Here is a 21,792-nt window from a genome sequence, read left to right as displayed (position 1 = left end):
GAGCCGTGTAATATAAGAACTTGAATTACACTACTTGTACTAGGGTGCTACATATACGGCGTTGTAAAACATCTCATTGCGTTGTTCTGCGCTACCACACCACGTTTTCGATAAAACAATAAACAATCAATTTAAGTGAATTCATGGTCAAGATTTAATAGCCGCAGGGCGTAATTACTTATTACTAACCTTATTGAAAATGCGCATCAGTTTCGCCTTATTTGCGCGGAGGAATATGGGGGGCCTGGCCCCCTGGTTTTATGGTTGTCGTAAGCATTTGTGGTACTACTTTTCACAACATCGTATGACATTGGCTCATCGTGAAGGTGAATGATCTATTTGCTTGGCAGTTAGCACAACCACCAAAAAACACATCCACAAACGGGAAATTCGACAACTGCGGTCTTAAAACATGTCACGCTGTACATACAGAGTGTCACGCTGCAGCACTGCAAAAACAATGGTAGTCACTTTTTAGAGGAAGGAGGTGACTGTTGATGGTGGTAAACGTCTGCAGAATACAAATCACTCTGTAGTACACATCTTTAAGTTAAGCAAACCGTAAAAACCTTAATACGAGAGAGCTTATTTAACCTTTCTGCTCGCTCCATGGTTCCCCTAAATGACGCTGCGTTTCCCGCTGTCTCTCCGTGGACGCTGTCGGAGAAATTCGTGGGAGCGAATCTACCCTGAATAGTCTCGCAGCCGATTTCCCAGCTCCTTTACGGTAGCAAGAGACAATAGCCGATGGTCCCCACGGACCCAGTGTCTCAAAGGGTACTTCGATATTGTTCGCATTCCGGACACTTTGACAATATGGGTTCAGTCTGCACCAGAGACACGGTATTCTCATTAATGTGGTATTCCACATTAATGTGGAACAAGCCGAGAATACCGTGTCTCTGGTGCAGACTGAATACCGTGTCTCTGGTTGCTAGTATTAGCAACCTTCAAAAGTTGTTGTTAATCTCATGTACAAGCTCGTGCAGCTATAGAAGTAATAAATATCATGTAGTCAATTTTTGAAAAATTATTGGCATTTTGCACAACGCCGAGAATACCGGGTCTCTGGTGTCCGGTGCGCGAATGCATTTTGTGGAAATGTCCGGAATGCAAAAAATGTCGAAGGGTAGGAGCAGAAATATATCGACCGTGTAGATACAAATGCCAGGTAGCAAAGTAGACTTCGCTTCTTCTGCTTGTGTTGCGGCTCACTCGGCAGCAGACGTAATGCACGAAGGAGCGGCCATGTCGGCCCAGGTAACATCTCATGTCAGGAGTATTTCACCTTTACCATGCAAACGTCGTGCAGCCGCCTGGGCGTCGTTCGCACGTGCATAAACTGCGGGGTTTTGGTTTCTCGCACACGGTTTCGGTTTGGAGAAATTCCGCTCATTCGGACACGCTTTTAACGTAAGCAGCAGTGGTAATAGTCGCACTCGTCGGTAACACGGGTGCCATTACTTCGTGACAGTTGACGTAAGAAAACAACGAGATATGCGAAAGTGTTCCATGCGATAATTACTATTCAACTTCTATGTAGTAATAGTCACTGCCATCCAAGGAGAATTTCCCCGGCCAGACCGAATTGGATCTCGTGGTGTGGGAGAACCTGACGGTACCCGAGTACGACCGCGTTATCGGCGCTTTCTCCATTCTCGCACGCCTACGTCGGTCTGTACGAATGCCTGCATTCCAACGGACAGCAGCTGGTGGTGACGCAGCGCTGCTGGGTCACGCCGCAGCTCTTCCGCCACGACGTCTTCACCCCACCTTCGCACAACATCAGCGTGCATCCCGGCGACCCCGCGGAGATGGTTTGCACGGTGCGCTTCCATGCCCTGCCTGGACTGCTTTCCAACCGGTTCCTGTGGCGCAAGGGGCACCACTTGCTGTTCGCGCATTCCATCAAGGACTTCGCCAGTCGCGTCACCGAATTCAAGGTGCGCTTCCAGTTCGGCCTGCACGACCATTGTTCCTACAGCTCGACCATGAAGATTGACCGGGTGGCAGCAGAACACGCCGGACGCTATGAATGCTGGTTCCGGATCAATGATCGCCTGGATGAATGGATAGTGCAGGAAGCGTACCTGAAGTAGTTTGAACAGAGGATTTTCGTAGCGGTTTATAGCTGCTGGTAAACATTTTCCTCTTTATAACAGCGTTTTATTTTTCGGTAATAGCTTTGGACGTTCATATTCGGAAGAACTCCCACTTTTGTCAGTATAGTTTTGATGCCGGATAGTTCATGTGGATAATATGTATGTTCTTTTGGCTGGAGTGGTGTCCAAATCGGGCCAATCGTGCCTGTCAAGCGACACATGACGGCGAGTCGGCGATCATTTATAATTCGTTTGAGCAGAGAATTCGTGCTTACGGAATGAAAGAATCTCCAACCGTTTAAAACAGAAGTAACATGTAAAATATATGTCCTAATTTAAATTATCGTTTCGCGGTTGCACTATTAATTTTAAGGGGGCGTTTCGGTCCTCAGTACATATAATCTTTCATTCTTATAAATACTGCAGCCGAATGTAACTCAGTACGTGGCTTTTTCGTCGGCCAAGCATTTTTGTGTGCCCGTTGTCGAGTCCAGATGAAGGTTGTTTACATAGAAAATTACACTTTTGTGGTCACCTGTTATCGCAGCGGCTGGCAAGTCGGTTTGTTATGACAGTTAAACCGCTTGCGATAAGATAAGCGCAGGTAGATGTGGCAGTGTTCTTTTGCAAATGTTCAGCAGTGCGGTACGTGAGATGTGCACGTCTGGTATAACCTACCGTAGTACCTGTACATGCATTTATCCGGCACCGTAAACATGTGCGTTTTTCTCGTCGTGAAGTAAGGTACACAGTATACTACTGTATTTCGTTGTCAGTGCGCTGCCCTAGTTTACGCTCTGCAGTCACAATGTAGCTGCAATTACCTGCATAAATATTTCACAATATTGTACGCAGTGGACCGACAAGCATTTCTTTATTTTGAATCTAAAGTTAGTATTATTGGTGGATATCGTTAAGCAGTTTAGCACCGTAAAGGATCATTATGGCGGCGAACGGAACGAAAGCGGATTACCGGAGTGGAGTACGGCCTGTCAACCCCTTCGCCACAGGAGAGGGCGGTTTCTTCAATGTACAGGTGGAGCAAGTTCCGGAGAAGAAGGGTGTTCTGTTTAAACATGTGGAATACGAAGTTATCTTCCGTGTGAGCGCGGTTAAACATAATAGTTAAATTATTGTTTACGCTTCTCAAATGTTGTTTTATGTTTTTAATACTGTAACAAAACTTAAAATTTTACCGTAATGCCAACGAATCGACAAAATCTTAGAGGAAGGAAGGCTTGAGGTTTGCCATTGGATAATTTGTACGTCACACTTTAAGAAAATGTTGACACTTTTAGCATTCTGATCTTCCTATGGCATAAAACGAAAGAACCGCAGTTAAAGTCAAATTTACGAAAACAGGATCACCAGCTTATAATAAAAATCTGCAGTTGACTAGAACAAAGTTACGTCCGCTTTAGTATCAAGTCCTTAATGTCCTAGGGTCATCGGGTACCGCGTCGCTACAACGACTTCGTCGCCCTGCACGACGCCCTGGAATCAAGGTTTCCCACGCGTCTGTATCCGCGGCTTCCGCCCAAAAAAGCCGTAGGCGCCGACGACGCGTTCATTGCGAAACGGAAGAAAGCGCTCACCCGCTACGTCACGCTGCTAGCCAGGAACCCGGTGCTGGCGAAAACGGAACTGTTGCAGCACTTCCTCACCCATCAAGGCAGTGTACGGGGTTATGAAATTCTGCTTCTTCTGATTCTGAATGAAGGCCGGCTACGATTAAAATGGTTTGGAATGGTGTACAGGATGTGCAAGCGGTGATTAAGCAGAAAAACACGGCAGCCGATGAATTTTCCCAGACCCAACCCGAAGCGTACCAGCACATTGGCATCACGGAATGGACGGAGCGGTTAGCGCAGTTGAAGACCAACATGACGGTTCTGGATGCGGCTGTGCTAAAACTTCGTGATACTATGGAGAAGATTTGCGCTACCAACAAAGGTAACAACTACACCAACATCTGTTCTCATCAGATCTGCGATACCAATAAAGGTCTTATCTTACTGTTCTCATACTTGGCTTTGTAGAACAAGTGAAAAACTATATGGCTCTGAACCTGGACTTCACGTATGTTGCACTATGTAATTCAAGCGTTCGTCATTCGAAAGCGTTGCCAACATATTTTTATCCATTAGCAATATGGCTTCGCCGACATCGTCATCGTTCCAGACCGACAGCACTTCCGTCAACGTGTTCAACGAACACAATCTGCGCGTGCTGGGCGATATCGCCTCCGAAGTAGCATCGGTTACGAAACAATGGCTCGAACTGGTAGCAGTTTGTTGTTTGCTATTTCTCCTTCAACTTGGAATCCGATTCTTGAAACTAATTTGCAGTCAAACAACGAAGAAACAGAGGTTCTGGAGTACGTGTATGCTATGAAAGACCTCCTTAAAGGATGGAAGGTAACCAACTACTAACCATACTTCCTGGCTTCTTATTCGGTGCTCGAAAGCGTTTTTTATAGGATTTGCTTCTCCGCCAAGATAAAAGCATTGCCTCGGATCAGAGAGTCGTGTCAAAAGCCGCTGCGGCCCGTCCGAAAGACCAGGGTCAAATTGAAGAAGTAATGCGGTTAAGAAAACTGGGCGACTTAGTAAAGTCACGTTACATTACATAGATTTGTTTCTGCAGCGTTCCGGCAATTTGATCACGGCCGAGCAGCGTATCCGCTTCGGATTATACTGTATCCAGCAGGAGACGGAATTTGTGCAGATCATCTTACCACCGCTGATGAGCTTATACCTGCGATTCCTGGGGAATATCGAGAGCAGTCATTTCCAAAAGGTCAATAAATTTTTATTGGAAGAAAAATATTTTTCTATTCAATTATTGTAAATTGTTATTGGTTTGCTTTGTAGTTGTCCACAATTTGGGATGATATATCCATGATTGCCGACTGCTTACCGGCGGCTCCCAGTAAAGCCAGCGCTCCACCCTTGTGAGCGTTTCGGTTATGGAAAATAAATAACTCGTTTTTGGATAAACTTACTATACTTAAATGGGTCTCCTATGGATTTAATTAGAATCTATATTCATCACTGATAACATTGCATACGGACGAAGCAAGCGGAGTGTGTTGTATATCGTCGGCAGCGATAATGCTGTTTGTACTGTGCCAGCCCACAGATTCCCCGAGGCTACAGTTTCCTACGTTAACACATAGAGATTAATAAATTCTTTTACACCTACAGTGTCGCGTGCACGCCATACGTCCGACAATATTCAGATTATCGCAACCAGAAGCCTAATAACGTTGGAAATATCGAAATAATAATTTAATAAGAATACTGTTACTGTTTATACGAGTAATAATGCACGAGTTTTACTCTTCTTGGCAATTTTTGCAAGTTTCCATCTGTTCCTTCTAAACCAACGTACAGATTACGAAGACTTATATATATATTGGTATTGCACAGCGGTAATGTACAGATAAATGAAATCTGCCGTAGGCGACAGCGTAAAACGGCACAAAAATGCTGGTTCCACAGCTGTAAACCGCTCGAAAATGGAAAACAAGCTACTACGGATACAGAAGTGTTATACGGATACCGAGCGCCGTACTCTCGTGCCATGCGCTTTCGCGATATGTATTTGTATCATTATGTTGGCTGCGTAAATGACTGCGGTAGCGAGAAGCGTGTTAAAAATGTAGACAGGTATTTAACGCTAATTGCCAGATACTGGTTTTGATGTTTTCTTCAGTACGCACAGTTCATCTCCATGTTCATCCTGATTGTATGGTCCATCCTGTCCAGCATCGTCCGCTCCCAGTGCCCGACGTCTGACTCGGGGCGGTGCGCGGTGGATTGCACGCGCGCGGCGATTTACAACATCGCCTGTGAGAACATTAATGGCGCAGACCTGTACAAGGATCTCAAGGTGTACAACGGGGTTGACCAGCAGATTTCGCTGTTTGTATGGAATTCCCCGCTCAGCCGGATCGGCTATACGATCCTGCGGACGGTGCAGCTGGATAGTCTGGAGTTGGATAATCTGCAGGAGTTGCGCTGGTTTCCGGAGTTGCGCGGGCAGAAAGAACTGCGCTTCCTGACGATTATGAACAGTCCCAATGTCAAGGTGATGCCGCTGGAACTACTGCCCGACAAGTACGACGCTCGTATTATAATTGTGAAATCTTGAACACTTGTACAGTACTGCATAATGTACAACGTATTATGTAAATGGTCGTTCGAAATTCATTTAGGTAGTCCCAGGTTTCATCTTTTATTAGTGAAACTCACTAGTTTTACGGCATTCACTACCTTCACTAGTTTTATTACATTAGGCTTTTTAATTGCAAACTTGCACGTAATAATTATCTATTCCCTGATAGCAGTTTTTATAGTTTCTCCCGTGATTTAATACCGTTAATACTGCAGTGGAAATGCAATGAGCGGAATGTGTATTGTCTATGAACTACAGTCCTAAAGCACTGCTGATTAAGTTCTGATTATTATTTGCAAAAAAATAAGCTCTGCGAGTAATAAATGTCTCCAAATTTACATATCTTTTTTTTCACAATTACTGCATAAGGAATATTATGGCACAGCGGCTTTCCCAATAGTTCTGTAAAGTTCTGTAAAATAAATAAAGTTTTGTATTGTCTGGAACTGATTGACGTTTAAATATATAGTGTCCACCGACGAGCTTGCTAATACATAATTATGATAAATGCTCTTGCCGGTTAACCGCTAATCACCGTTCAAAAACAAGAGAATTTTAATGGCCGGGTATAAGGGTTTTACACTGTTAACGCAAACATTACGGTGCATTATTATTTAGCGGTTTCGGAATCCCAAGGCGTTTTGCAGGGAAATATTTCTTCGTGGTTGCTGTATCTCTAAACTGGTCACTGTGGTTTACCGGACACGTGGCTTCGCGAACTGCCGAGGACGGTTAATGAACTTGCACACTTGTGTAATTGGTTTCGGAATTAATGATACCACTGCAGTTTTTATGGAACTGTATATGGCTGTCGTAATCGATAGGCGTATACGTAAAGTTTACAAAATAATCAGAATTTACAAAACAATTAGAATTTTGGAGGATTTCGCCAATTAGGTACTGTAACTGATTTACTTACTTATAATTCATAAATTTAAATGAAACTTAAATTTCTGTTTATTTATTTTTTACTCATTGCTTAAATGAATAATGTAACCAATTTTTCAGTGGTAATGTCGTAGCTTTGCAAGTGGTATATAAGCTGGAGTAATGCACTCGTACTGTCATACACAATCCAAAAACATTTTTATTTGTACAAGTGGGTTACAGGATTGAACGTCTGACCCTGTTCCGCGTGGGCATCATCGCCTTCACCAACGACCTCGAAGAAGTCCCGCAACTGCCAGCCCTCACCTTCCTAGCCATCCAGGAATGCCGCATCGAATACATCCAACCCGGCTTCTTTGACGTCTTCCCCAATCTGTCCGAACTCGAGATCATCGGCTCGACGTTTGCCGCGGCGGAATACTTCCCCAACATGTTCCGTACCGTTAAACCATTGCGGAAACTACGTTTTAGTCAGAGCCAGTACGCGGACAGCGCGGTTGGTGTGTTCCGCGAGCGGATGCTGGAAGACATTATCCAGAATACCGGCATGGCGGAAGACGCGCAAGTGGATGTGGCGGATAATAGTCTGATGATTACACTACGCGCTGCCAGTGCGCTGGAGAATCTGCGCTCTGTAAAGATATTGTTCCTGCGGGGGAATTCCTTCGGGAGCTTTGTCCTGTTAATGGGGCGGTTTTTGGGTTTCAGTCGGCTGGAAGTTTTGGATATGAGTAACACACATCTCTTCACGTAAGAACATTTTGTGTACATTTCGCTATGCTTTTTCATAATTTTTGTTGAAGCCGGTTCCCCACATTATAATTCTAAATTATTCTCTCAGTTTTCAACTTAAAAATGAATAAATGTATAAAATATAGCTAGAATGATTTATACAAAATTTAATTATATAACACTTAAATGCAGAAGTAAGCAGTTAAAACTTATTTAAATTTTTAAAAATATAAAAATTAATAAACTGTTATTTATTCTGCAGAAGCACGGGAGCTTTTGCCGGATTGAAAAACCTAAAAACCCTCAAGATAGCCAGCAACAATCTGCGCGATCTAACGGTAATCAACATATTCAAAGACTGCCAAGCGAATCTCCGCCATCTTGACCTTTCCGACAACGCGCTGATGTATCTACCGATCGGCATGGAAGCCGTCTCCCGCGAGCTAACAGAACTCGTACTAAACAAAAACATACTGCGACTCCGTGACATCGTTGAAGGCCGCGCTGTCCACAACATGACAACATTCAGCGCGCTCCCGAAACTGGAATTCCTCGACATCTCTGAGAACAATCTGGGCATTTTCCAAGGTACTTGGTTATCCCGTTTGAAAACGCTACTTCACCTGAACATCGCCTGCAACAGTTTCCAAAAAATCACCAAAGATTTCTTTAAGGATTTGCCAGCAACACTGCAGGTACTGAACATGACGTTTTGCGTGCAGCAGCCAATCAACGCGCCGCGTTTTGACGACGATGCGTTTATCACGCTTCCCGCGATTAAAACGTTGATTCTCCGTGAAGGGTTTTTACGAGAAGGGATTTTCAACATACTACGTTCACTCCGCATCGAAACACTGGAGACTCTGGATCTGGATTACAATTCCATTTCCAACATCCCGGGTGATCTTAACCAACTATCATCACTGGCATCGTTACAGACATTAAAACTAAAAGCCAATAAATTACAGTCTATTGGGCCAAAAGCCTTGGCGTTCTTCACGGCGCTGCGGGAATTGAATTTAGCACGGAATCATATCATTTCCATCGGGAAGGACGATTTCGCCGGGCTCGATAATTTAAGGACCCTGAGTATCGCCGGTAACAACATTATCGAATTTGAAGCCGGTGCATTGGCGCCGCTGATCAGTTTGCAGGAACTGTACATGGGCGAGAACAACGATACGGATTTGTTGCGAATGTTTCCACTCGATTCGGAGATCGGGAAGAATCTCATCCATCTAAGCCTGCATGATATCCCGTTGAAGTGTGTTCCGGGTGGGTTGATTAAGCAGTTGAAGCGGTTGAAATGGCTGTATTTGGATGCGTCGCGGGCGGTGAATTTTCAGTTTACGTCGTTCCGCGGGATTTCCGAGACGTTCAATGTCCGGTATCCGTTCAAGTTGTTTGGGTTCGATGTGCCGACGGTGGAGGATATCGGGTGTCAGACGTACCAGAGCTGGGATACGGTTTATAATGAGTAAGGCTTAAGACTATCATGTACAACAGTAAAGTTGTTCCCAACTTACACAGCATTAACCCAGAACGGTAACTATACGGCATATTTCGTAACCATTTAATGCGCAATTAAACAGTCTGGGCCGCCGCAGAAATTTGGGCCACTAGGGAAAAATATGTGAACCATACGTGTTTGTTGCAGATCAGTGAGGTTTGTGGTGCAAGACCGATCCAACCTCGTCCCACAGCACATGATCGTTAACATACCCACCTGTCATGTGGAGAAACCCAGAAATCTCAAAGCCGTTACAGACAACCTAGTCTGCTGAATCCCTGACCAGTCGCGGCATTCAAACTTATGCCTACACTACAGAGTACTCTGTATTAGCTCAGCACAAAATCATCCAAACATGACCGCATTAGTCAGAAAATAATAATAATAATAATACAATGGCGAGAATAATAATGTGCTTTACTACTTAATTCCGGACTGATAGGCTGGTTGTACGAACATCTGCCGAGTAGAATTAAGTAAGCAGTGGGTTTCCGTTGCAGTAAACAATTGGATTGACGTAAAATTAATACTCTTACTGATGCATAATGCGCTGATAATAATATTGCATATCTGGATACACATTTGCACCGGATATATCGAGACAATTAATAGAAGCAGTAAATTGTTATTGGTTTTAAGGTTATATCTATATCCTGTTCGCAAGGCTGGATGCCAGTGTACAGGGAATGATGACTTATACAGTGGTACATGTACATAAGTGAACGATTTGTTTTAAGCAATCCTACCGCGTATGTACTGTGTAGTGCATGTTATGTAGTTAATCGTAAGCAGTGTATACTTCTACCTTCTTATATCTATATTAATTTTATATTCCGATTGTATTTTACGTTCTCCAGTTTTGAAAAATGGCACATTAATTTGTTAATTTTTATAATATTTTTATATGCGCATAACATAGGTACATAATCATATCACAATCAGTTGTACAGTTATTCTTGTTGTACAATTTTTACACTATATTACTGATATTATTAATTTTTATCGTTAACAGCATGTACAAGTAACTAGTAACTTACGATTAGTAAGTATTTAAAAATATTTTATCTATCAGTAGCATGTGCATTTGTACAATACAGGTAAGTATGTAATATATAACGAGCAAGTATCTGTATGTACCATAATCATGGATTCCTAATGACTTACCAGTGGTAAGTATTATTAAAATTCTAATAATTACGACATTTTGTACCCTGTGGCTGTAGCATGTACAAGTACTCTGCATAGATACGTGTGCGGCACATGTGCCCCGGCCGGAAGTATACCGATGGTATCTCGTACATCCATGAGCGAAGGAAGCAATTTTGCCTTCACACACTCTCAAACATTTTTTGAAACGAATGGCACTGTACAATAGAATACCCAAATGATCAATTTTGTACTTTATAATTATTATGTATTATTACGTATCAAAACTGGCGCTGAAACTGAACTTCAAACTGTTCGTATACGGAGTAAATAAATGTACAGTGCCGAACCGGACTAATAGTCCGGTTCAAAATAGACCGAAAATTTAGTAAATCCTGGCAATTGTGAGAATTCTGCAAAAGCTGAAACTGTTCGTATACGGAGAACAATAAATGTACAGCGCCGAACATCGTGCTGGTGCGATGAGGTGAATAAAAATGAAAAACGTTCGAACTTTGAACGTGTTTTTGGTGCACGAAAATTCAAACTAAAAATTTGCCAATTTTCTTCGGCGCAAAAACCTGATTCTGTAGACTGCTTCGAAAGAACATGGAACATGGATGTTTGCAGAAAATTTAAAACAGACCGTAAATGTTTTTTTTTCGGATGTCAGATTTTCAAAAGCACGCTGTAGAGCTCTTTAGACGACGTACATGTACTGTAGTTTACTGTTTAATTCGGAATCGTCAACCTCCCAAGTTTGCTGTATGCATTCTTGGTGATTACTTATGTGATACCAGTATTATAACGCACAAAAAATAAATTGTTCATGTATTGTACATAATCAATAATAATGCACAAAATGATGAATAACAAAACTTTACATAAATAATAAAATTGCAAACAAATTCCAGACTATCACCTGCGCTATCAACGAAAATTACTGTATTTTCCAGAGACGAGAGACATTCAAGGAATTTTATGGGACATTAGAAGAACTGTAACGTCGCAGTAAACCACAAAATACTACTAACATCGAAAAACATCGTTCAGTTTTGGTGATAAACAGTTTACCATTGAGAAAACCCGTCCAAGGCGAAAAATATTCAACAACAAAAGCCAATACAAAATAATTTCATCGCACTGTAGCATGTACATCATGGAGATAAAGAGAGATAACAGAATAATACGAGTCAATGAGAACGAACCTCGGCTGAAGAGGAATGCACTGTGCGATCCGTCCTAAATCCCCAACATCTTGTTCATCTTGGGCGCGAACTTGTTCAGCTTCTTCCACTGCTCCACCGACAGGGAGATCCCTTTCTTCCCGGGCCGCATCTCCCCGCTCTTGGCGTCCATGTAGAATTCGCGGATGTTGACCAGCGTCTTCCCGCGGAACTCATCCGTCGACAGGAAACGATTGTTTCCTAGATCGAATTTGGACTCATCTTCCTCGGACTCCGGGGTCGCCGCGCGTTTCTTGGCGGATTTGGATCCGGATTTGGGTTCCTCCTTCTTGGCTTTCTTCTTGGGCTTCTCCTCCACTTCGTCGTCGGAGCTGGCCTGTTTGGCTTTCTTCTTCGGCTTGGGATCGTCCAGTTCGTCGTCGCTGGAGGAGGTCTCCATCTTCTTGGCGGATTTTTGAGCGGTGGACTTCTTTGGTTTGACGTCTTCGTCCGAAGCGTCGCTGTCGTTGTTAAAGGCTTTCTTCTTCTTCGGGGTGATGTCCTCCTCCTCGCTATCGGAGACGGGCTTCTTGGTGGGTTTGGACTTTTCGTCACCGCTGCTTTTCTCAGAATCGCTCATTTTCGATGTGTTCGATTTACGACTGGATCGTCGTTGAGATCAACACGAAAAAACTGCTAATTTTTGCTGAACGCTAGGACAATCTTTCAGATTCAAAATAAACCTCGATTACTAAGTTGTTAAATTTACAATTCGCGATGAAGAGGGAACGAAAACGTTGGAAATTTCTCAAAAAGATTAAAAGAAACCTGTGTTCCGCAGTGTTCGATTTTACAAAATCTGCAACTGTCAACTGACAAACACAAACGATCGCTGCAGTCAGAAGAAGCGTGTTTGTTCATGTTTATTAACGTGGCACTCAGTTCAAGGCGGGCGCCTACTTCGCCCACTTCACGCGCGCCCACTTCACTTCCGGTTTGCAAAGGCGTTTTGCGGCGTGTGCGCCACTTCGGATCTGCGTTGTGGTTTATATGTTTAAGCTTTGGTTCTTATTTTATCGCTCCATGTTTTGGTTCTACATTTTTGTTTTAGTTTTCGATTTTAATAAATTTGCAACTGGTAGACAATCGCCGAAAGTGAAATAAAAACCGGAACTCTGAAGTCAAAGCGCGTTTATCCAGATTGCTAACTTGACTGCTCGACGAAGGCGGGCGCCTGCTTCGCTCGCTTGCACCTTCCGGTGCGTGTTGAACCTGCTTCAGCTCGCCACGCCACCAAGTGTGCGCAATAACTTCCGTTCTGATGTCGCTATATTTTGGTTTGTCAGATTTTGTAAAGTTTCACAACGTGGAAAGTTTCCGCTGTGTAACCTCGTATTCACTCCTTATCCGTTCGAGCTTGTCACAACAGTTAGTCAGATTATCTCGTCGTCTTTGTGGGGACGTGATTAATTTGGGGGTAATCTAGTTCACGGTATCAGTGATGATTTGTGTGGAATGTCACGGGGTTCTCAGTGGAAATCTGTGATATAAAAGCAGCCCACAGTATCGGTGAAGGATTTTCTTTTTCGGACACTCATGATTGGTTTGTCTTTATCACGAGCTGTCTCGTCCGGGGAACTCACACTTCACCATGCTGATGCCGGAGTTTGTTGGGCGCTTCCTGGCGGATGTCGCCGTCAACACCACCAACAGCACCGAGGTAAAACTGCATTTTAGAAAAATCGAGGAAAATACCCGGAAAAAAATAAGAATTTGAGTGATGTCGTAATGCCGTTGAAAATTTGCATATTTCACAACTTTCCTGTCTTTGCATTGATAGACTTGTGGTAAAAATCACTGCATGTAGATATTTAATTTAAAAAAAATTTGGAAAATATTTTGCAAGGATTTTCGCTGCGCTGAATATCCGCGTAAAAATATGGAAAAATTCTTAATATTATTATAATTAATTGAATTATAAAGCTCGAGTGTGAAGTTAATTTGATTTAAATTTAATTTATTCAGTTAATTGCTGTTGATTTTTTTATCAATTATATATTGACAGATTGCAGGACTTTTCGCTGCGGTTAAGTACCCGCGTGAAGAATGAAAAAAATTAAATAAAATTATACGTACAATGAGTTGTATCCTAAAGATTAAGTGTCTTAATTCGATTAAAGTTTAATTTAAAATTGTTAAATTAATTGGTATTGATTTCTATAATAAATGAGCGTTTGTTGCATGCTGTTGCAGTGCTACGACATAATCAAATTCAACAAGGAAATGGGCTACAATGCCTGCTACACGGTGCAGACGGATCCGAACTGTGAGAGCGAAGGATACATTCCGTATCTGGAGTGGTACTACTGTTGGCTGGGAGATGCCCTCATCCCACTCGCCGTCTTTTTAACCGTAAGCATCACTTCCATGCGTTTCCGTCGGATAAATGGATATAATATTTAAATAACAATTATTTTTACTTTTTTGTGCATTTAATTCAAAATTTAACAAGTGTATTTGGTTTAGCAGATGCATTTTCATTTATTGAATTTTATTTACAGTATGAGTTGATTAATTTTTCTGTTTATTTAATAAGTTATTTTTTGGATTATTGTTGTATTTGTTGAATTAATTTTTGTTTACTAAGTACGTGTTTATTGCCGTATTTGGTTAATTTTTTGTAATATTTATTAGTAATTTGTTGTGCACGTGTTTTTCTTGTTGTTTATTTACATTTTTTGTAGTTCCTGTGGATCTTCGTGCTGTTTATAGCCGCCGGCCTCGCCGCGGATAACTAGTGAGTAGGCGAAATTGTTTGCGGTTTGTCGCTGGGTGAGGCCCCCAATAATTCGTGCTGCGTTTCTTTCTGCTTGTAGTTTATGCCCCTCGTTGACGATGATCGCCAAGAATCTGCATCTGAGCGAAAATTTAGCAATATCCTTTTTCTTCTAACATTTTAAAAATGTCCAGCATCGTATTTTGACCAGCTCCGCGGTTTCGTTAACTTGTTGTCGTTTTGCACGGTGTGACATTTTTAGCATTCGGCAACGGCGCTCCGGACATCATGTCCTCCATTATCGCCGTGCACTCGTCCAGCGGGGATCCCGGATTGGCCATTGGAGAGCTGATTGGTGAGTTATTAATGAAAAATCTTTCGCAATGCTGGTATTAAGCAGAATAACACAGTGACTGAATAATAACATTTTATATAACAAGGAGTGCCGCTTATTGACTTGCGCGCAACGATGGTAGTGTAGTGGCATAGCATTTTTCGATACCTGCCTTCAAAGCAGTGTTCTACGTTAAAACTAAATTATTTTGACCGATTATTGTGCTGAATCTTAATGTAGTCAGTTATTTTGTAAATAAAACCAGAAGTAAATCACGTTTAATTTTAAATTAAACCTAACCGCATAATGATCTGTACGATCTGTACTGATCCCGGAGATAGCTGTCAGACTGCGCTGGTCTGTTTGGAATTTTATTGTAAACAGTATTTTGAATTATTCTGCGCCGCGCCGCGTTTCTCTTGTTGATTTTCTATTTAATTTTTTCCTTTTTTTTATTGTTATATGAATGAGTTACGCACTGTGTGTTATCGGTGAAAGTTTCTGTCTTGCATCGGTGTTGCCATGTGTTCACAGAAAGTTGATCTGTGGAATTTTTCCAAAAAAATCATTAAAAAGTTTTTGCGACTTATGTTGGGTGTTTTTATTATGTGGTTGTTTCTGTTTCTTCAAGGGGGTGGGATTTTCGTTACAACGGTGGTAGGCGCCGCGGTGAGCATCCTGGCGCCCTTCACCATCATGCGGCGCCCCTTCCTGCGCGACGTGTCCTTCTACATTGCCGGCGTGGTGTGGATTATCGTCGTGCTGTGCCGGGGCCGGATTTACTTTGCGGAAGCCATCGGGTTTCTCTCGCTGTACGGCGCGTACGTGGTGGTGGCCGTGGGCGGACGGATCATCCGCAAGCAGTGCTATCGTACGTGCCCAGTATGTCTCATTAAGTTGAATAAATTCCCATTTCCACTGAACCACTCGCTATTCTTTTCCGGAATATTTCTTTTTTCTCTCTCGAGAATTAGTTAAAAAATTAATGACTAATTAAATATTAAGGTAAAGAGGTTGTGGAGTGTAGAACGCCGTTGTGGAACAAATAATATTAATAATAATGTTAATATTGTTGGACACTTTACCATGATTGTTATCGTAATCGTAATCGGAAGAAATCGCAATTTACCGATCACTAACAAGCAGTGCAGGATTGTGTGGAGGTATCGTAGTGCGTGGGCACAGTATACTAGGCTCTTCGTGCATTGTAGATTGTGATGTTCCTTAATGAAATTTTAAGGGTTGCTGTTTGCATTGTACGAAATTATGTTTTTTGTACGGACTGCAGCTGTAATGACTATGAGTACTAGAATGCTTGAAAAAATTGTAATAAATCTGGTACTGTTTTCGATATTTTCCATAAAATAATGCTATTTAGAGAAGAAATCACCGCGTAACCGACCTGTAGCAAAACTGCAAAGTTGGTCAGATATCGTAGAATTGTGGTGCAGTATGACACTCTGGGTATGCAACGTCGTGACACCGGCATATTTAAAACTGGTTTAAATATGGGCTGTGTAAATAATGCTAAAAGTTTTTACTGTACGGACTGCAAATAATCTGTGTGCCCGTTCGGTTGGCGGAAGTTATTTCTTTTAAATAGAGCGGTGAATTATTTATTGTAGCCACGGGGAAGTTCCTGGTGGGCAATGACAGCATCACCCATCTGCCACCCAACGCCAGCGACGATGATTTATTGGATGAGGACGGACACGCCCTGTCGCCCACCCCGCCCGGCGAGGATGAGGACGACGGCGATGTGCCGCTGATTCTGCGCTCGGGCTCCGGACGGATCACGTGGTACGGAGATTTCATCCGCGGGATCCTGCCACAGGAGATCTTCCGCTTCAAGGCGCTCAGCGTGTGGAAGAAGATCACATGTATTGTGTCGGTAAGGAAAACGAAGCGTTCACTGCTGTTTAACGACTAATTTTATTTTGACAAAATTATCCAGTGAATTTTGCTGATTTTTTAATTAACGATGGACTTACGGTGACGAAAAGATTTGTTGGTGCGTTGTTTTTCCTCATTATACCATGCTGTGAAATTTTATTACGCAGAAGATGGTGTGTGTTTTTTAAAAATTAGTATTGGCGCAGCATGACGTTTTTTGTTAAACTGGATAAATTTGTTCCGATTTAAAGTGCCCTTAAAATTATGCCCAGTAATTTCCAGCTACCGTACACAGTACCGTGCAAATCACAGTGCTTTGGTTGTGTGTGGTCGTAGTGCAGTGACTGTAAAGCGTTAGGGAAGATCGTTTTGTTGTCAGTGATTATAAATGCGTAATTATGACGTGTTTTAAATACCCAACAAATATGGTGTTTTCGTTTTTTCGCACTTTTATTTCGGCTCCGTTGGAACGGAGTATGCATAAACTGTAACGATTTATTATGTTTTATTATAATTTACGTATTTGTCAGCGAATCAACGTGTAATGTTTGCACATAAATAAAATCGGCGATTATTTTGCAGTGGTGGACATTGATGGCCATTAATGTGCATACCTACCGTTTTAGGTGCCGTTTGAAATTATTCTCAACCTGACGGTGCCGGTGGTGGTGGATCAACGGGAGGACCCCAAGCAGCGCTGGTCCAAAGTGTTGCGCGTTATTAACTGTGTCACGTTGCCCATGCTCGTCGTCGTGCTCGTACCAGGTGGCGTGATTTGGCAGTTCGGCTACACTTTTACGTTAATAATTTGATTTTCTTATGAGGTTTCTATTTAGTTAGTTAATTTATTTCTTCTGCGTAATTTTCATTTAGCTAATTAGGCTTTCGACGTTATTTATTTATTTTTCTTTATGTTGGTTGTTTAGTTATTTAATTTTACTGCCTGGGTTTTTTTATTTGATTATTTTCTCACGTTATGTATTTAACTATTTACTTGTATTTCTTCACATTACTTATTTATTTGATTTTTCTGCGCGGTTTTATTTAGTGATTGACGTTTTTTATTCGTTATTTATTTAAGTAAGCGTTTTCTTTAGGCGGCAATGCCAATTTAAGCGGCGTCTTTCCGGCGTGGGCGCTGGCGCTGCTGATCGCGCTGCTGGTGGCCGCCTTCGTCTTCTTCACATCCCATGTTACGGAGCCGCCCTGGTATCATATTGTAAGACCATTTTCCAGCATTTGTTACGTTAATTCCGTAGTGCAGCAGAATTTTATTACGGTATTTTTCGGGTGTATATTTCTTGCCTTTTTTGTACATCAGTCAATGGGTATAGTGCACTGTATAATAGTGTCCTTAATGGTGTTCCTAATTTTGTACAGTGTCATGTAATACTGCCGATCGTATCGGTGCTTAACAAAATGCGGATGGCAGAATATTTTGTCAGCTAGTTCCGTATTTGAATTGTTGTACCTTTGTGTGTAGTCTTTTAAAAAAATTTTGAAAAATAATATTTTCGGTGATTTATGAGAATTATTTTTCCGGTTGTGGGCAATCCGTAAGCGTTTTCTCCGGGTAGGTGTTCGCGTACCTGGGCTTCTTCGGGGCCTGCGTGTGGGTGTATCTGACGGCCAACGAGATCGTGGCCTGCCTGCAGACCGTGGGGATCGCGCTGAATGTCAAGACCACCATTCTGGGATTGACGGTGCTGGCGTGGGGTAACAGTATTCCCGGTAAGCAGGACACAGCCCCGTTTTTCAGTAAATATGCTCCCTTCGCAAAGGAGAATCGTGATTGGCAGAATTTATTTGCGGATGAATTGTACAAATATTGGATTTTGTAGATTTTATTGCCGACACAGGAATGGCCCGCCGCGGCCAGCCACGGGTGGGAATATCGGCCGTGTTCGCTGGTCCCATGATGAGTAAGCGCCGGTTTTTAAACTGAATTAAACACTCCGTAATGTGTCTTTATTTTCACTTGCTTTGTAAATATTAAAAGGCGGAATATACATTAAAAATAAAATCAAATACATAAGCTAAAGTGTTGTACCTTACTCGTTTGCTGATGGCTGTGCGAGGTCGTAGTGCAGTGACTGTGGACATACGGGATGCAATTGATAATATATGTTATTGTGAATTATTGACTATGTTTTTGACCTGGTGAATCAGTGAGAAATTAATTTTTTTGATTGTTTTATTCTTCCTACAAGGGCGTGTTACTTGGCATCGTTTCGATAAAGTTGGTCAGTGCACTTACAAATCAAACTATTTTTTGTTTTGAAAAATTTTTCCAAACCATTTCTTCAGTTTAATTTATCGTACTTTGCTTTGAGTTATACTTTTTTTGGTTCACTGATTCACGTTTAGACTTATTAACTGTAAAACATAATTTTTTTTCAATTTAAAATTTCATGTTTGAAAAAAATTTAAAGTATTTTTTTCGTTCAGCTGATCGTGTTCCTTGCGTTTTCGCGGTTAGTGATTTAATTTGTGTGCAAATATTTCCGTATGTATTTAATATGTATAATTATCTCATATATTTATCCGATAAATGTATTTTTAAATATAACTACAGGTGTTTGTACAGGCAATCGAAAATCATCCAGAAGTTGCTCCGTCTAACGGATCGTAATTTCCCTTAGGTTATGCTATTATTTTTCGGATTATTAAGTTCGTGTAAAAACTAGTTTTTATTATTTAAAATTATTTTTATTTGAGAAAATACTCGAGCAGTTTTTTTATGTAACCCAACGTTACCTTGTAAAGTAAGTAATGAAATTAACTGGCATGCAATCAGATATTCGCATAACGGTGTACTTAACAGATTTATTACTGGGCGTGGGCACCTCCTTCTGCTTCGCCACCAGCACGGTGAATCCCTTCCCGGTGCAGACCACCTCGCTGTCGCTGCTGTCGGCCGGGACGCTAATGGTGTCGCTGGTTTTTTCATTAATCTACATCGTGGCCGCCCGCTTCCGGCTGGCCCGCGTCTACGGCGGCATCCTCCTGTTTCTCTACGTCCTCTTCCTTGGACTGGCCATTCCCACCGCGCTGGGCGTTCTCATGTGATTTGTACGCGTGTCAGCTGTGTTGAAGAATAGTTTTTATTTGATATTAATGCACATCTGTGATAAATCGTGAGTTTTCCGGTTTTTGTTTCCTATTGCGGTGAAAATGGCAGACGGTGATTTTTTAACCGTGATTTATTTGTCCAGTGTTAAACGGATGTATCGGATTCGAGTATGTTCTAAAAATGCTCAAAAATTTTTCCACTTTCCAGTCTCATTAATTGTGAGTTGTTTAATAAATATCGATTAATTTAATCGGTCAACTGACATCAAAACATCTCATTTCCGCGTTATGTCAGAACGCTAATAAAAACACAAAACTATTAATCAAGTCCAAAAATTACCATGTACAGTATAGCAAAACCGGGCAAAAACAGAAAACCGGGTTAAAACAGAAAACCGGATTAAAACATAGTACTTAAGTCGCCATCATTTTTTACCACTAGTATAATTTCGTAAAAGTAGGAATGAGATTTCATGAAACAAAAGCGGAAATAAAAATGCTCAAAATTTCTAGCAGCAATCTGATACACTTTGGCAGCAAACACTTTCAAGATTCCTTAGCAAAACATCCGATCTAACAGTTTAAGCACCCGCAAACATCGCGTGAAACACGGCAATAAAATTCGCTATTTATGGCAATCACGTACGCACTAAAACCTAATCCGCTGGAAAGGGCTTCACGGCATCTGCCGGGGAATCTCCACATCCACATGGGTCTGATCAGCGTGACCGGATTCTGTGGGAACCACGGTGCTACGCATCCACGTAATTCCCTTTTTTTTCAACTTTTTGTGACATTTCCTACAAAATAAAAGGGCACAAAAAGCTAAAGAAAAGAATAAAAAAATTCGCCGCGGAGAAAAATATTATACGGGATGATGGCAACAGTTAACAGCATTACTACAGCCACTGCACTACGATAATTACTCTGCATTCTCTACGCTAAGATTTTGGCGCGCAAATTGCAGCATTTCTTGATAGGCTGTGAACTTACGTTTTTAACGCTTCGAGATCGTCACGAGTGCCGCGCACCATAAATGTCACCCATGCGGCCGGAAAAAAGTTTTCTTTGCTTGTGCGGGGCATAATTTGAGAAACCTTCTGTGTGAATTCTTCCATAATCTGAAAAACTGAAAACTTCTACACACGTCAAAATAAATATATACAAAAAACGAATAGTTAGCAATACACTACAAATACTTTATACAAACTATAAGTATACTATATCATAATTATATTACTCTTACACATAACTAAATTTTTAATATTTTTTCTTAATACTTTAATAGCTATTACCTACCTGTACATTTTTTTATTTCTATCATTTTATTGTACTACTACTTATACAGTATTATGTCATTAGTATTGTTATAATTATGGACTCATAATTAGGTCACTTACACCAAATTTATTTAAATAATCCACCGTGGTGCTTTCATTGTTCAAATCCTCTATCAGTTTAACACCGTTTACGTCTGCAAAAAAATTTACAATATTCATTTTCATACCAACGATGCATTTTCAGAAAACAGTGTAGAAGCTTCCAGACTTACCCAATCGAAATTCCACAGAAAACGTTTCTGTGAAAATTAACGTGAAAGATTAGCTGGTTTATTAACCAATCCACATTGAAAAGATATTTCAGTTTTTTATTATTCTCCGGTACATGTACAAGCAAGATAATTCTCGTAATTAATTTTTGAACGTTTTAGTCAAACGCAGCAGCGCAGAGAATACCGTCTCTGTTGCGCGGTACCGCCGGTACGTGAATCCATATTGTGAAAATGTCAGGAATACGGAAAACGTCTAAGTACCGAAAACCTATCAGCATTACCTTGCTTTTCCGAGTAGGTATGCACGGTAAGGAAATTCTTGTGCATGTATATCTTCGCGAATGCATTGATTCTGGCGGTGGGCGCTGTGGTTACGAACAGAATTCGGCAGCGCGGTAGCAGTTCAGGCGGCGGCAGCAACAGCGGATGCAATATTTTGGTC

At 41.6% G+C, this 21,792-nt stretch overlaps 4 protein-coding genes across 4 annotated transcripts; 3 read left to right on the top strand and 1 right to left on the bottom strand.

The window, feature by feature from the left end:
* The first annotated feature begins 2,751 nt into the window (after positions 1–2,751).
* Positions 2,752–5,296, top strand: LOC129590676 (sorting nexin-8-like). The gene is made up of 10 exons (XM_055486022.1): positions 2,752–2,846; positions 3,024–3,204; positions 3,546–3,779; positions 3,860–4,055; positions 4,142–4,181; positions 4,250–4,385; positions 4,451–4,519; positions 4,582–4,680; positions 4,749–4,901; positions 4,976–5,296. Exons 2-10 carry the CDS (start codon positions 3,046–3,048, stop codon positions 5,057–5,059), a joined length of 1,170 nt encoding a protein of 389 aa, XP_055341997.1. The 5' UTR covers positions 2,752–2,846; positions 3,024–3,045; the 3' UTR covers positions 5,060–5,296.
* A 319-nt stretch (positions 5,297–5,615) lies between these two features.
* On the top strand, positions 5,616–9,956 carry LOC129590641 (toll-like receptor 7). The gene is made up of 4 exons (XM_055485975.1): positions 5,616–6,223; positions 7,392–7,919; positions 8,164–9,378; positions 9,559–9,956. Exons 1-4 carry the CDS (start codon positions 5,838–5,840, stop codon positions 9,683–9,685), a joined length of 2,256 nt encoding a protein of 751 aa, XP_055341950.1. The 5' UTR covers positions 5,616–5,837; the 3' UTR covers positions 9,686–9,956.
* Positions 9,957–11,470: 1,514 nt separating this feature from the next.
* On the bottom strand, positions 11,471–12,581 carry LOC129590671 (activated RNA polymerase II transcriptional coactivator p15-like). Its single transcript, XM_055486014.1, has one exon. It carries the CDS (start codon positions 12,361–12,363, stop codon positions 11,800–11,802), a length of 564 nt encoding a protein of 187 aa, XP_055341989.1. The 5' UTR covers positions 12,364–12,581; the 3' UTR covers positions 11,471–11,799.
* Positions 12,582–13,069: 488 nt separating this feature from the next.
* On the top strand, positions 13,070–20,007 carry LOC129590728 (mitochondrial sodium/calcium exchanger protein-like). The gene is made up of 12 exons (XM_055486084.1): positions 13,070–13,443; positions 13,977–14,135; positions 14,468–14,520; positions 14,600–14,657; positions 14,746–14,854; positions 15,465–15,704; positions 16,459–16,724; positions 17,353–17,491; positions 17,824–17,945; positions 18,304–18,457; positions 18,568–18,648; positions 19,551–20,007. The coding sequence occupies exons 1-12, from the start codon at positions 13,375–13,377 to the stop codon at positions 19,793–19,795; spliced, it is 1,695 nt and encodes a 564-aa protein (XP_055342059.1). The 5' UTR covers positions 13,070–13,374; the 3' UTR covers positions 19,796–20,007.
* The last annotated feature ends 1,785 nt before the right edge of the window (positions 20,008–21,792 follow it).

This window comes from Paramacrobiotus metropolitanus, unplaced genomic scaffold (genome assembly GCF_019649055.1).
Source record: "Paramacrobiotus metropolitanus isolate TYO unplaced genomic scaffold, Prichtersi_v1.0 Parri_scaffold0000041, whole genome shotgun sequence".
Classification (NCBI taxonomy): Eukaryota; Metazoa; Tardigrada; class Eutardigrada; order Parachela; family Macrobiotidae; genus Paramacrobiotus; species Paramacrobiotus metropolitanus.
This window is presented reverse-complemented; position numbering and strand designations above follow the sequence as displayed.

Bases quoted from the DNA above. Each gene is read 5' to 3' on its own strand.
- LOC129590676 (XM_055486022.1), top strand. From the start codon at position 3,046: ATGGCGGCGAACGGAACGAAAGCGGATTACCGGAGTGGAGTACGGCCT. The intron at 4,681-4,748 runs GTAATGCGGTTA...TTGTTTCTGCAG, and splicing joins ACCAGGGTCAAATTGAAGAA to CGTTCCGGCAATTTGATCAC. The intron at 4,902-4,975 runs GTCAATAAATTT...TTTGCTTTGTAG, and splicing joins AGAGCAGTCATTTCCAAAAG to TTGTCCACAATTTGGGATGA.
- LOC129590728 (XM_055486084.1), top strand. From the start codon at position 13,375: ATGCTGATGCCGGAGTTTGTTGGGCGCTTCCTGGCGGATGTCGCCGTC. The intron at 14,136-14,467 runs GTAAGCATCACT...CATTTTTTGTAG, and splicing joins CACTCGCCGTCTTTTTAACC to TTCCTGTGGATCTTCGTGCT. The intron at 18,649-19,550 runs GTAAGCGCCGGT...TGTACTTAACAG, and splicing joins GTTCGCTGGTCCCATGATGA to ATTTATTACTGGGCGTGGGC.
- LOC129590671 (XM_055486014.1), bottom strand. From the start codon at position 12,363: ATGAGCGATTCTGAGAAAAGCAGCGGTGACGAAAAGTCCAAACCCACC.
- LOC129590641 (XM_055485975.1), top strand. From the start codon at position 5,838: ATGTTCATCCTGATTGTATGGTCCATCCTGTCCAGCATCGTCCGCTCC. The intron at 7,920-8,163 runs GTAAGAACATTT...TTTATTCTGCAG, and splicing joins AGTAACACACATCTCTTCAC to AAGCACGGGAGCTTTTGCCG. The intron at 9,379-9,558 runs GTAAGGCTTAAG...TGTTTGTTGCAG, and splicing joins TGGGATACGGTTTATAATGA to ATCAGTGAGGTTTGTGGTGC.